General features: G+C 45.8%; 2 protein-coding genes across 2 annotated transcripts in view; both read right to left on the bottom strand.

Moving 5' to 3' along the window:
* Positions 1 to 2,573, bottom strand: part of LRIT2 (leucine-rich repeat, immunoglobulin-like and transmembrane domains 2) — a 6,834-nt gene extending 4,261 nt beyond the window's left edge. Inside the window, exons 1-2 of the mRNA XM_009334648.1 lie at positions 2,329 to 2,573; positions 1,160 to 1,941 (exon numbers count right to left, since the gene is read on the bottom strand). Coding sequence (XP_009332923.1) covers positions 1,160 to 1,941; positions 2,329 to 2,573 — 1,027 coding nt within the window. The remainder of the gene's footprint in view (positions 1 to 1,159; positions 1,942 to 2,328) is intronic.
* An 8,941-nt stretch (positions 2,574 to 11,514) lies between these two features.
* Positions 11,515 to 15,393, bottom strand: part of LRIT1 (leucine-rich repeat, immunoglobulin-like and transmembrane domains 1) — a 13,146-nt gene continuing 9,267 nt past the window's right edge. Inside the window, exons 4-5 of the mRNA XM_009334649.1 lie at positions 15,009 to 15,314; positions 11,515 to 12,500 (exon numbers count right to left, since the gene is read on the bottom strand). Of these exons, the coding sequence (XP_009332924.1) occupies positions 11,515 to 12,500; positions 15,009 to 15,314 (1,292 nt within the window). The remainder of the gene's footprint in view (positions 12,501 to 15,008; positions 15,315 to 15,393) is intronic.

Here is a 15,393-nt window from a genome sequence, read left to right on the forward strand (position 1 = left end):
AGGCAGAGGCCAAGCCACCCATGTGCCATCTGCCATCAGCGTGCTCAGGTCAGGGCAAGCCCAGGAGAGCCACTGAGGTGCAGAAGGCATTTTGGACACGCGCTTCATCCTCCGTTAGGATTGACTGCGGAAAAATGTCAGCCTCAAGAGGCTTGGGCCAAAAAGAGGTGTGTGGAGCCAGGAAGTGTTGGGCTGGAAGTGAGACGCAGTTTTAAGAACAGTATGAAACACCCTGTCAACTACCCAAACAGGGGCGTGTGGCTGTGGTCAGGAAAAGCCTGTATGTAATTAATTCAGCATGTGCTTGTGGCAAGGTGCACAAGTGCTGCTACAAAACTGCAACTAAAGCAAGTATCAGTCCGGAATTAAGGGCTAATGCTATCTTATTTAGGAACACACATAACCTGTGTGGTGCATGTATGCATTATTAGGTTACCTGATGAAAATAGCAACTTGTCCTACTGAAGACTCAGTAAAAATAAATGTAAGGGAGGGCACGTAAGAGCCGCGCTGGATGGGGAGGAAGAGGAAAAGGCCTCATATTATGAGGTCCTCGATAAAGAAGATAAATTAGTGAGGCTTATGGAGAACGACAACCTCTGTTTTGGTTATAGAATGACCTGTGTGTTGTTGGACACACACAGGCAACGGGGCTCTGGGGTTTTGTGGTTTGTATGGGTATTTCTTGAGAAAACTTACGGGAATAGTATATAAACATACATGCATGTGTGTGTGTGTGTGTGTATGTGCGCTCCTACAAATGCACATGTACATACAAATATAATTATATAGAGTGTGTGCATATATATGTAGTATATAATATATATAGTGTAAATATAAATAGTTCTACTTCATGTGTCATGATGAAAGAGCTACTACTAAAAATCCACACATAAAATAATTGCGTAAAAATGAGGCTGTGCTCCTTTCATCTTTGACTTACATCCTGCATGAAGCAGCTCTTCTCATGCCAGTCAGATGTGCTTAGGCACACAGGATGATTAAGATTATTTGGATTATTGCCACCACAATAACTGTGATGCTCTAAAGGGGCTGAGAGCTGATGTGGTGACCAGATGGCCTAAGAAAGACCTTTGTAAGTAGAATAGCAGAATGTAAAATTTTAATAAACAAGAAAAGAAGAAAAAGCTTTGCTTACCGTTAAATGCCCTTAAAAGTTTGAGTGCATAGGTCCACCAGACAGCCGGGGAAGGGCTGGCTTGCACAAAGCAGGTCAGAGTGACGTTCAGCCCCACCGGGACCGTCAGGTTGGTGTCAAGGGCTGTCGTCAGCGGCTTCTTGCAGCTGTTGAGCTCCACTTCATGAAAAAACTTCCCTGCCCTGAATTTTGGGCTTGAGCAAGTTAAATAGGAATTCATCAGAATAATGGGTGGGCCGACTGACTTAATAAACTGGACAAATCCCCGCAGCCGACAGTCACAAATCCAGGGATTGTCGTGAAGGGCTAGGACGGCGTTGGAAATAGCTTCTATCTGCCCCTCCGCCCTCTGGCTTCTCTGGTAGATGGGCCAGCTATAGAAGACATCCTTGGATATGATGGTAAGCTGATTTGAGGATAGATCTAAATAGGTCAGGCTGGGGAGATAGCGGAGTGCATGTTCTGGAAGGACATCCAGCCGGTTGTGCTTCAGATCCAGGATTTTCAGAGCCGGGGTGTCTTGGAATGCTGTCCATGGCACCGAACCTAATTTGTTCCCTTGCAAGCGCAGCTCCTTCAGAGCCGGCAGATATTCCAGGCTCTTGATGTGCATCACCGTGATGTTGTTAAAATTGAGCCAGAGATACTCCAAGGCACTGATGTTCTCAAAAGACCCACGAGGCAATTCTGTTAGGTGGGAATTTTCTATTCTAATTTTCCGGATGTCCTGGGGGATGTTTGTAGGGATCTGCCTCAGCAGCGCAGACATGCAGAGCAAACTCCTACGGAGGAAACCAGAAAATTCTCCAGGTCACACACCACGTTCATGGCTAACAAACCAGTTCCCTATACAGGCCTACAGGCACTTGAATAATTGTAAGGTATTGTGTGCAGGGCATGCATAAGCCATCCGTCCTTCCCTGGGTTTTACACCCGTTTTCCCACAAAGGATACAATTAAGTCATAAAAATTGCTATGTATGCAACCACATATCTCAGGGAAACAAGAGAAACCTCATTCTATGCTCAAGCTAGTACTATTCAAGTATCAGAGGAGGCATACCATGCGGCCATCTGTTTGGGTTTGGTGCTCACATCATCGGCAAATATATAGTGGGACTCTCCGAGCTGCTTCGCTGGTGCTATGACCAGGGTAAGTCGCTTTCTTACCTTCCAAAGCTGTCTTGAGAACAAGAGCATCCCGTGACACAAGACGAAACAGATGGGTTTATCTTGTGGAAGGCCAGAAGAAGAAGAAAAATATGACAAATAGGGTCCATATTCTGCTTTAAGAAAGCACTGTGCAGGGTTTGCACCAAACATGCCAACAGCCTCCAAGAAGCAAATCCTATTAGCGGTAATCTTCCTTGACGCAGAAATAAATCCTGCTGGGGACCCAACCCTAAAGAAAACATGTAGTATGGTTCATAGCCTGTGTCAAAGTGCTAAAAACCACCCCTGGGACCACGCCTGGCATTTATTCTTTACCTGCAGGGTTTCTGACAAACATGTTTATTTGGTTGATAATATGAAGATGGAGCCAAAACCACTTCTGTTCCCAAACCCTTGCAAGTAGTTAACCAGGCCTATTTACTTTTTTCTTTTTGATTTCAAGGGGTCTGTCTCAATCTCCTACATTTCAATGACATTCATCAAGGCAGAAAACCACAGTAAGGGCCGGACTTCACAGCTGTATTTAGTCAGCGCACAGTGCCGTATTGCACAACCCATGGGGCCCCAAAAACCTGCCCGCAGCCCTGTGCAGGGTGTACTATTGCACATGGTGAGCGCGAAACCTACTCCCCAAACTTAGTTGTTCTGTCACGGAAACAGAAGTACAGCGCTGTTTTTCCTCTGAAACAACTTTTTTTCCCCCTACTATCTCCATTCTTACACGGTGGTAATGAAAACAGTAACATAGCTGTAGCCAGTCCGTGGGCTTCTCTGAGAAAAGAGTATGCTGGAAGTTAATCTCTGTTGCATAAATATAAAATTCCAGTGCTGTTCTCTGGCTTCCCCGTAAGACATGTGCCCATTGCCTTTCGGTCACCTTGAAAAACTCAGTCTAAATGAGAAGAGATTGGGAGAAACCATATTTATTTATCTTTTTTTAATCCAAAATAGCAGGTTTCGGTTATAATTTCCAAGCAGCGCTGCGTTCTCCTGGGGCCATCTAGCGTGTATGGGCTTCATTACAGCCCGCAGAAGGCAGCATGCCGCCAGAAAAGGGCTTAACCTCACTGCCGGTACGTGTGAAGCTGGGTCACAAATCAAGATTAGCCTGAACCTACTTAACCTCTAACCTACGGGACCAGGATAGAAGAATATTTATAGCGTGACGGCTTAGATCTATACATGGCTGTCGGGGCGTGTGCAATTGTGCGGCCGCAGTAAGCCTACAGAAGACGTAGGATTGATTCTGCAGCTTTTAAATCGGAAGGTGCTTTGATTTCAAGGCAAAACAGCAAAAACGAACCGGTGGGGAAACCGCCGGGGACTGTTGCAGCGCTTTGTGATTGCCTCCCGTGTACAAGCAGCGGGTCGCAAGTAGTGGGCCTGTTGAGCTACCGTTCCTCGCTATGCCCAGCGTCTAACCACGAGCGTATGGGATTTTTATTTTTATTTTTTTTTTAAATGAAATGTTCCTTAGTTGTCCACGGTGCAGCACTTGCTATTTCAACAGCTGCCCCACATTTTAACATGTCAGTAAGCCGTGAGTGAAGGAGAAAGGCTGCCGGTCTGTAGCACGGCAGATGCAGCAGCTATAAATCCCCCACCTGACTGTGGTGGCCGCTGGGGACATTTCTTGGTGAAGCTGTTGCTGTTGCAGTGAGAGTGGCACCAGCACAGACCCCGTGAGCTGAGGCAGAGGCTCCTTACGCACTTTCAGCGTAGCTTCAGCAGCGAAGGGGCCACCCATCCCCGGGGCTGGCGGGCTAAACCGGGAGTGCTGCAGAAGCGACACCGGCAGCTGCGATGGGAGGATGTGTCCTTCCCGCTCATCCCTCAGCCGCCGAAGCAGAGGGCCTCGGGGACCCCACGCCCACCCTGCCTTGGCACCGGCCCCCGGGGACACAAATGCCACGCTCACCAGTGCCTTTGGTCCTCTTCTGTAGCCTGCCATTGAAAGATTCCCTAATGAAACATCATTATTAGTGTTGTTGTTATTATTATTATTAATTATTATTAGAATATTTTATACTTTTACACTTTATTATAATGCCTGATATTATTACTTGGTAATAACAGTAGTAAACTACACACAGCGCAGTTAGTTAGGAGATAGCTGGGAGTCAGGAGCAAACCTGGGGTTTGCCCATGTGTGCGCTGCAGGGTCTGGGAGAGAAAAGCTTTCAGCAGAGGCAGAAGAAAACCAACGTCTTGATGGTGTTCAGCGTTAGAGGTGATGGGGCACCTTCCCGTGATGGGAGAAATGGCTGAAGTCCACCCAGGTCATTGGCTTGTCCAGTCACGTTGTCCAGGCCTTCACAAGGTGATGGTGATGCCCATCAGTGTGAGGGAAAACTACTCGCCTTGTGAGCTGCACACATGCCACCGGCGAGGCCGCGGGGTTGGGACGGTTTGGTCGTCTCCGGCACCAGGCGGGCCAGCGGCAGGGATTCACCTCTTCTAAGGCCCAACCTTGCAAAAAAACCTCCTTTGCTCTCAGGGAAGGAGCCTCCTTTGCCACCTTCACAGCCCGCCTCCACGGCCCGCAGGGAGGGTCTTAAAGTACGTGGCAGCTAAGTCACGTCTTCAAAAAAATCTTTCATGAAAAGCATTATTTATTAACAGGTTTATATACGGAGTAAAAACAATTGGTGGTGTGCCCCCCACGTACTTCTCTGGGGACAGTACAGGTACAGAATAATGCCCAATGTGCTGGGATGCAGCAAGTAAAATTTCACCCAGGCTTCTCTGTTAGAAAGAAATAAATTAATTGAAATAAAAGAGTTGATTAACAGAAAAAAAAAAAAATGAATTGCAGTTGCTTTGTTTCTCCCACGTGAGCTCTCCCCCCAGTCCCACCTATCTTCTACGAGGCTGGAAAATGGCCTTTCAAAGAGTGGTGTCAGTCAGTACCACGGGCCAATGCTCCGGCTGTTTTCAGGCTGATATTTATTTGCTGCTTGAGAGGCCATTTCTCTAAATATTCCCAAACCCCAGGTGTACTCAGAAGGTTCAGTATTATCCTGAGAAACCAGTGGTGAATTACTTATCAAAATCAGACAAATTAGTGGGTAGAGAGTCTACCCACTCTCTAGGGTAGAGAGAGGCAGGGAAAGAAAAGAAGGGAAAAAAGAGTAAAGGGGAAAAAAATCCCCTAAACACCATTAGCCACAGCCGTTATGTTTATGTTCCCTACTGGAGTGGGATTTTGTTGCCTTTTTTAATTCAGCCCAGTTTATACCTGCCTGTAAATTTAATGGCCACTTTTGTGACAGCAGATGTCCACTCAGTTCGGCTGCTCTTTAACGTCATGTGGCATCCTGGCCGAAGCCAAAATGCAGAACAAGCTGTCTAAAACCCAAGCTGCCAAAATAAATCTCCATAGAGATATTGTCTGCTAATCTATGGGAAGTGGAGTTTAAGAGACTGCTCTGATTGCCAAAGCAAACGCCGAAAGGATGCCCACTGCGTGCTCCCAGCAATGGCGAGGGAGTCAAACTCCGTCTCGAAACGACGGGCACGCACAGCTCTGTAAGAAATCAAGTCCAGGCTGATGCTTTACAGTTACAGTCCCTCTGCCGGGGCTCTCCGCGTTAGAAATCCCTGCTGGGGAGGACATACGGGGTGAAGGCTGCAGTTGGGTATTTCGGATACGGTGCACGTAACACCAAATGGTACAGGCTTGAAAAAGCAGCTTTGAACAAGAGGAGGGTGACGTGAGAAGAGATAAATAAGACTTTTCCTTCACACGCCTTCAACAACAACAGCAGCTGTACAAACTTGCCAGTCTTTCCCCAATTTTTTTGAGTAACCCAACGGCCCTGGCAGGGTCCCCTGGGGCACCACAGCTCCAGCTCCACCGCAGCAAGTCCCACAGAGAGCTGGCAAAGGGGCATCACCCGCCTCCTTTCACCCTCCGGAGGAAAGGAAAGGCTTCGTCTCTTGCTCCGGGCACCTCAGGGCAGGAGCAGAGTCCGTCTCCGACGCCAAAACCAGGAGCCAAGGGCCAGCACGCTCCCGTGGGGTGCGACTACGGGCGCAGCAGCTCCACGTCACCGCCAGCAGCCCCCGGCCCTTGGGAAACGGGCCGCGCTCCGAGGCTCGCTGCTGCCTCTGAGAAGCTCCTGGTCCTGCTCTCTGGGGTCTACACACTTGTTTCTCATCACTTTGCTGGCAATTGCAAAATTCTTTCTTTTTAATTTTGATCAATGGGAAAGGAAAATGGGGGGTAATTCTTTTGCTCTGTTTTGGGCAACAATCGGTGTCTTCTGTTCATGGACTTTAAAGCTGGTGAAGCTCCCGCTAAGCCGCAGTACTGTAGCACTGACTGTTGATTAAATACGACCTGAAACTTTTCAGACATTCCCAGAACACTCTGACATTGAGGGACTTTGATGTCAGCTTCTTCAGGAGCTTTTTAACCTTTAGATTTTATTTTACCATTGGAATACTTTCAAAGTCATTCTTCAATTTTTTAAAATATCTTGAAAAATGTTTTACTGTCCTTCTTGACATTTTTGGGTTCTTCATTTTTTTTTTCACAAATTTATATATCTATGCACATGCACATTTTTGCGTCCTACATTTTTTAATCATTTAAAAAGATCTTTTAGTCTATTCTTTCTGGGCACACAGAAATAAATGTGAAAGTGACCACACTTAATGCAATTCTAACCTTCCAACATGTTTAAGTCACATTGTGGAAATAAGGTGTTTGTCAGCCCGAACATTATTTTGCATTTGTGGCATTAAAAATATTTGCAGAGACTTTATAATTCAGAGCCAGTATTAGCCTTTGTCTGGATCTACTCATCAGATAATCTGGACACTTCAAGATGTTTGGAAAAACATATTTCAAAGCCTCAACATGGTTTTTTTACATTTCTTCTTGCACTTCAGCTACTTGCAGTAGTCCTTTTTAATCACTTTGGGCACATTATTTCATTTATATTCTGCTCGGTTCCCTCATTTTGATAGCTGCTTTTCTCCAGATCCTTCAGAGAAAAAGAAATAATAACAATTTTTCAGTACAGTTCAGCGCTATTTGGATTCATTTTTAAAACACGATTACCTTCTTTTTTAATCCTTATCCTTAATTTTTCAATTTTACACTAATCTGATTTCCAGACTAAGTATAAAAAGATACTGTGGAAGGAGGAGCTTGTCATTGTTATACGTGACATGAAGTGCCCGTTGAGGAGTGGCTCGTCCTGCTCTCCAAAGCGCTCAGCCCAGGCAGCCGGTGCAAACCTCCTGCCTAACGCGGGTGGACAGGTACTGTATTCCTAAGTATTACTGAAGTGGTCCAACACTCACCTGAGAAGAAATTTTTAAATGGTTTAATAGTAAAAGCGGGGAACATTGTACTCCAAGAGATTCCAAAGTAAGAGATTGCTTGACAGTGCCAAAATATTTGAAATAGACCCCAAAAAGCAACAAATTGGTCAAAACCTGGCACAAAGAGATTATTAATAGAGGAAATGTTTTCCAAGGAAACATTTTCCAAGGAAAAAGAAAGCCGAATAGAACAAAGTGTCAAAAAAAAAATATTTAAAATGCTACGAATGCAGTAATTCCAAAGGATATTCAGGTGTTCGTTTCGGTTCTTACAGCACATGTCTGTCCAAGGATTGACTTTAACCGAGTAAGAAATTGTTTCCAGGGATGAATATTCTCCTTGCCTGAACTCTGAGCCAGCTCCATTCACATGCCTTATGACCAGAGAGGGAAGCTTGCCTGAGCTAACCCTGCTGAAACTAGGTGCCTAATACCCCTTCGGTTAAAACAACAACAACAACAAAAAATCCAGTGAGGTATTTACCTGTCGCTTTACATGCCTCATACCACTAAAAATCTGACCCAAAGCTGTGCTGGTTTTGGCTGGGACAGAGTTAATTTTCTTCCCCGTAGCTGGTACGGGGCTGTGTTTTGGATTTGGGCTGGGAACAGTGTTGACAACACAGGGATGTTTTCGTTACTGCTGAGCAGGGCTGACACAGGGTCAAGGCCTTTTCTGCTCCTCACCCCACCCCACCAGCGAGCAGGCCGGGGGGGCACAAGAAGCTGGGAGGGGACACGGCCGGGACAGCTGACCCCAACTGACCCAAGGGATATCCCACACCATATGGCGTCATGCTCAGCACAGAAAGCTGGGGGAAGGAGGAGGAAGGGGGGACGTTGGGAGCGATGGCGTTTGTCTCCCCAAGTCACCGTTAGGCGTGATGGAGCCCTGCTGTCCTGGAGATGGCTGAACACCTGCCTGCCCATGGGAAGCAGTGAATTAATGCCTTGTTCTGCTTTGCTTGCGTGCGTGGCTTTTGCTTTCCCTATTAAACTGTCTTTATCTCAACCCACGAGTTTTCTCGCTCTTACCCTTCCGATTCTCTCCCCCATCCCACGGGGGGGAGTGAGCGAGCGGCTGGGTGGGGCTCGGTTGCCGGCTGGGGTTAAACCACGACAAGAGCCTTGAAAGTCACATTCAGCAGAAAATCAGTTTACTTAATGGTTTGAAATTTCACCGGCGGTTTAGCAAGTATAGGGTTTCTCTTCTGACCGACAGCAGACGACACAGAGCTCATACAAGTTTCTCTCTATTGCCTATCTTGTGTGAATCACCAGTGCAGTACAGAGAGAGGCTTGTTTTGGAGCAGCAGCAGTTGAGCGCTAAACTGTGATGCCTCACCGATGTGACACTGAGAATACCCATAGGAAATAGAAAAGAAAAATCACGTTTGTTCTACTTGGGGTCGCTATTTATTCAAAGTGCAAAAAAATATCCAATAGAGTCTGTAAAACTTAACACATCCGCAGTGAATGTGGCAGTGTGACCTCTCCATCCTCCCCTCCCCGCAAGCAAAGAGCGACGGCGCTGGCCCAGCCGGTGCCTTTTCCATTCCCGACTTACAGACCGTGTGTCGGAGCATGCACCAACGGAGCGGGCGAGAGCTGCTCCTCTCCCAGGGCTGGACGCGGCAAATTACGCAGCTCATGCCTCCGGGCAGCCGAAAGGTAAATACCTCCCGTTCCCAGTCAGATCCTGCAGACCTGACTTACAGGAAAGTCCTTGGGCGGTAGGTCCGCTCCACTGCAGGAGAGCTTTAGGATAGTCTTGATCCTTCAGGGCTAGCTTAGCCATCCAGGGCCATGTCAGGCTGATTTCTGCGCAGCCCAGTGATAGGGCTGCAGATGTGGGCAGGAATCAGGCTCAATAATACAGCAAACCTTGCAACTCATCCCAAAAACTGCTACTGGAAGAATATTTTTGTTCTACCTTGGAGAGAGACTCTAAAAATCATCCTGGGAAATGCAACTGTATAAATAATAGATGTTACATACTACATGTATCATCAATTAATTTGTTGTATTAAAATACATAATTTTGCAAAATGTTAACTGTAAACCTAAAAATCTATGCAGTCCAGAGATAGAAGTAGCATGCATTATTTTATACAGGGATTGACAAATTCTCCCAATACAAGAGAAGTTCTTTATCATTAATGTAAGGAATACAGGGAGTCCTATCAGAAACTATTGTAATGTATCCCCTGCTGCTAGTATTTATGCTGAGATCAAATGACTTGCTTTTTCCATCAGGCCAAGTAATCTGACATAACTGAAAGGCTTCTGTACAAGGAGGACTTGCAAAATCCATACAGGGCTCCGTTCCAACCAGTGAATTTTGTTAACCCACACTGTACATACACATCCAGAATGTGAGTGGAGATCCTTCCAATAAATTTACAAATACACAGTTCAAAACAATTCAGCAAGCCTTCTCAGTTATCATTTCAACTTGGCTGGATCCCTCCCGTTCAACATTTGGCAGAACATATAATTTTCTTCGTGAAGAATATTTATTACAAAGAGAAAAACATTATATACAGTATTACTACATGAGGGACTGGAGTGGAAAATTATACAGCTGGGAAGTGCTTTGTGATAAGCACTCAGATCCAAATTCCAGTGGAGCTGCAGGACTTAAATAACTGATTAGCTCACCCTGGCTACGAAAGTACATTTAGATTAATATTAGACAGGGGTTTTTTCAGGGTTCTTGAACTTGTAAGATGTTTGAAACCCAAAAGTCCGCACTGAGCCTCTGCCACCACTGATGCCATGGTGGAAGTCTGGCTGATGTGTGCCTGGCCAGCGGTCTCCCACAGCATCACACACCCCTGCTCTGCACGGAGCAAGGTGTTTTCATGACCAAACCTCAAGTGCCTGGCTGAGCCCTCTGGTCTTCACCACCAGTTTTGTCAGGAGAGCCGGCAGCAATGACGGGGCTGGTCTGGGAGGTTTTTGCAGAACTGTCTCATGTAGGTTTTTCAGCATGATTACAAAGCATTACAACACCTTGCACAATTTGCAGAGTAGGATATTGTATGATTTTCACTAGCACAGATGACATAAAACATACTCTACTCATTACAACACAGCTAGAAAATGCCAGCTAGGCCTGATACCGAAAGGCCTGCGCGGTACTGTTGTTCAAGAAAATCTTAAGAACAGTGTTTAGGGCCAAAATGCAATCACAAAACACTCTCTATTATGTATTCTTAGGAGTGGATTGGGTTTTGTCTCTTGATTTCTACTTCCTTTGCACATTTCTCTGAATTCAGAGCATAGAGCTGTTGTCATGTTGGACACGCTAGAAAGGGTTGCTGTACATCTGCGTTCAGTGATCTATTAAGCATCAAGCTGCATGTTTCATGCAAACATGGGGGATGTAAAAGGTGAGACTCTCAGTCTTCACCTTCATAGATATTTATATTAAAATCACTAAACACTCCCCTGTTTGTCAACCAAAAGAACATCAAAAGAGCTGAGAATAAAATACTTAGCATATTGCAGAGCAGGTACTAAACAACACCAAGCAGAGCGCGCTCAGAAATGTTGCTTAATGTCCTCACACTCAGTGTGCACGCTTCATTTTACAAAAATAAAAGTGGTCCAGGAGAATGAGGCCATTATCACAGAAGCTTTTGACCGGGTACAAAACAGCAAATCCCAAGTGGGATGAGCAACATGTTTCTGTAAAGCTTGGGCACCGTCTAGCCTCTTACATCCTCCTCCAGAACATGTCAGCGACAGAAGCATTGACAGGGTGGCCGGCAATGCTGGAGCAGAGAGTCGTATATACAGCCACGTGCTTTCCACCTCGCAAGCCGACAATCAGCCTAGTTACTATCAGCAAAAGTATTCGTTAGGTTGCCCCTCTATCTTTGGTATTGCTTCTGAGTCCACGCTGGATCGGGCAGACAGCAGCCTGTTTGACTCATCGGGGGTATGTCTAGTCAAGTATTCTCCTTCCACGCCTTTCGCCTTGGCCCCAGGAGACAGGCTTTCAAAGGTGACATAGGACTCCTGAATTTCCTTGGGTTTCCGCGCAAAGCATTTTTTGCAGCGCCTTTTCAGTGCTCCACAGCAGACCACCAGCGTCAGAGGAACAGCAATGACACAGGCCACGCTGATGACAACCACGTTGATGAGCTTCTGGGTCCCTCCTGCGCTGGCAACTTCGTCTGTGGAAAATATGATGCATTGCTCCTTCTTGGGGATCAGCCCTTTCACACAGACACACACGATGTATTTGGTCTTTGGCAGCAGCCCATAAATGGTGACCTTGGTCTTCCCTGGCTCCACGTTGATCCGCCGCATGTCTCTCTCCCCAAAGACGGCATAGAGGACACTAAACACTGTCGTGTTCTTTGCCAGAGGCGCCTTCCAGGCCAGGGTGATACCCTGGTCGGTGCCTCCTATCACCCTGACGGACCTCACGATTCGCTCCGGCTCCTGCTGGCCGGTAGGCGGGCTCACCAGCAGGTTTCTGGGGTTGCTATCTTGTGCCACATCTGGGAGGAGGAGGCCCTCTCCGGTGCCCACTCCAGCTCCCAGGGTAGGCACGGTGGAGGTGGTGATAACGTACCTTGCCACCAGCTTGTCATTGTAGGCAGCTGCTTCCATCCCGCTCACCTTCCCGCTCCACGGGCCTTTGGCGTTGGAGTCGGGGCTATCCGTGCTTTCTGAGTCCGTGATGATGAGAGATATGAAGGCCTCTGTCGCCCCCAGAAAGTTCTTTGCTTTACAGATGTACTCTCCAGAGTCGAGATAAGAGACTACAGGCAGGCCAAGAATAGACCAGCTCATCCCATCACTGGAAATCTCTTGGTGAACTGCAAGGAAGGAAAAATGTAAAATAAATAGGCAATAATCAATAGAATTAATAACAGGTTTTGTAGAATATTAAGATCCAATCTGCCAAATGTCTGCTCGATGCAGTAGAATCATCATTTCTTTTTGGCACCAAGATCATTACAAAATCAAAGTAAATCCAAGAAAAGGACATTAACACTAAAATTAGGTTATGTTGGGATTTACAGTGCTTCAGACCGAATATATGTGAAGCAGTTGAGCCTATTTCCTCCCAGTTGCCGTACAATTTGAAAAAAAAGCAGGAAAGGTTCTTCCATTAAAAAAAAAAAAAAGCTTAAAAGCTCTTATGTAGGTACAATACTTAAAAGAGTGGAAGGAGTAGGGGGTAACACGACCTAGTTGAACATTAGATGCAGTTCTCTGAGTCACAGAAAATACAAACAGTGGAGATTTTCTTCTAAAAACCATGTATGGACTAGTCGAGAGTATATGGAGAAAAAAATAGCTGAAGAATAATATCCCTTTTACTGCTAAGTTAGTGCAGGTTTTTATACTGAGCCAAACACAGGGACAGCTGATCGCTTACCACTGAACGATATGTACACAGCTGAGTGTTGATTTTCTCACTTGGTTTACCAGGAGGCTAAAACTAGCTTTTTTTGCCTTTTTCTATCTGCGCAGAAAAAAAGAGCTGGGATCATGCGGAAGGGCAGAGCTCCCTCTTCACTATTTAACCAGCCTCCTTAGGATGAGCACGTACTATCTCTGCCCTTTCTCACTGACAGGTAAGCCAGGGAGATGTCTCAAAGGCAAAGGTAAGACAGGACGCAAACTTCTCCCAAGCCCTCGCGGGGTCAGGATCCAGCCTTGGCAACCAGGGCACGTTCCAATGGCAGTGAAATACAATGGCAGCAGAAGTTACTTTTTCGGTTTAATGATTTACTGAACGGTTATATTAAAAATCATAAAGCTACCGGTCTTCCTAAGGCACTTCCCCATACATACAGACTGAGGGCTGTTTCTCACCCCTTTCTATTCAGAACACCAACATTTCAAACAGTCATATTATAGCATTGGCACAGAAGCTGCCATTGCTGAGAAATAATGTATATTTTCAGCCAACTTTTTATTGAAAGGTGCTAAAGTCTGATTTAATGGGGCACAAAATACATCATTCTCAGTTGCAGCTCAAAGTAAACTCAACATACGCTTTCAGGAAAGCATTCTCCGTTTTATTTTTTGTTGTGGTTCTCTTTCAAGCGTAGGAGGGATGTTCGCAGCACAATGGGTAGACATTATCATTATGAGGAGCAGCTCTGCTACATCCTGCACATCATGCACAACAGAGCAATGACACGTGCAGATCCCAAAAAAAGGATATTTATTACAAGTGGCTCTACTGCCGTGAAAGAAAAATGCTCTCTTCCCTATTTCTGTGCATTGAGGAGCCCAGTAACCCTCTGAAGATCAGACCCCATACTTAGCAATCTATCTGCTGAGTTTAGACCCTCTATGAAAGTCAGGGCCAGGCCTGGGAGACAGTAGCATTCAGGGGAGGTTGGAGGGATGAAGGTTCAGGTCCCGGTCTAAAACCTCTAGGGCAAAAAGCTAAGGACGACTGCCTTGAATGCAGCAAAGGTTTCTTCCCTACATTCCCCACACATTAAGGGGCCAACACTGCAATTTGGGGCCCAATCATTCCTGTGAATGGAAATGGAAACATGATCGGTCACAAAAACAGTGGTCGTTTGAAGGCTTCCCCCACAAGAGGGGTGAGCACGGAAGAGGGACCTGGTCAGCATTTCTCCCATAGAGCATTTTTCCAAGAGACCTCGTCAATCCATCAGAAATGAACCGTTTCTTGGAAGCATTGTCACTGAAGTAGTGTATCCTTCAGCAGTTTAGTGGCTCTTTTCTCTTTTAACATATCAGTAATGTTGCATGTTTGCAATCTTTTCTTTCCTTGCCACAGCAGATTTGAATCCCAGTTGAATTCATGTCAGACATCTCTCTGCCGGAGATGTTTACTAACTGATTCATAGTAGCTCATCATTACTCTCAAAGACCCATAAAATAATTCAGTGGGAAGCCTTTCCAGTGGCTGAATAACTAAATAACTAACCTAAAAAAGCCTCTTGCTGCAACTGGACATCTTTCATTTCTTCAGCTCCAACAGGTTTGAGCAGAAAACCCCTCAACGCGTCTCACCACCACCACAATTGTTACGAAACAAAGCAAAACCAACTTTTTACGCATGATGGTATACATTTATCTGATGATATTTACATCAACATGTAAGTTATTTCATAGCCTATAGAAAATCACAATGCTACAGTGAATTACACACGATACTATTGTGAATTATAGTGAATCTTATTTTTGCACCACTTTCTTTTTTTGGGTCTTTTATCCGTAGGAAGGATCTTTTGTCATAGAAGCTTCCATTGGGTGTACAGTCTGTAGAAAATAAAGGTGCCGGTCTCCCTCACTCAGTCCATGTGTACGAGAAAAGCTTAAACCAAACCCACCTGTGCCGTTTAGTTGAGCACCGTCAGCCCTTCTCCAGCTGAGCTCAGGAATGGGCACCCCCGTTGTCCCACATCGCAGTAGCACGGTGCTGCCCAGGATGGTCTTTACTTTGGCTACGGACGTATGTACGACGGGGCTTTGACACTTCCTTAGCTCGACTTGGCTGAAGAAGACTCCTGCAAGGCTCCGGGGGGTGAAGCATTTCAGCCTGGGCTCAATGAATGCTATGTTAGGAGACTGGAAATTTAGGAAATGGACCATTTCATACAGACTGCAGTCGCATACCCAAGGATTGTCTTGCAAGCCTGTCAAAATAAACCAGAGCACTAAGTCACTCCAACAGCACCTTTTGTTTCTCTCACGTTTGTTTCTATTTTTCAGCAG

This window comes from Pygoscelis adeliae, unplaced genomic scaffold (assembly GCF_000699105.1).
Source record: "Pygoscelis adeliae isolate BGI_AS28 unplaced genomic scaffold, ASM69910v1 Scaffold361, whole genome shotgun sequence".
Lineage (NCBI taxonomy): Eukaryota > Metazoa > Chordata > Aves > Sphenisciformes > Spheniscidae > Pygoscelis > Pygoscelis adeliae.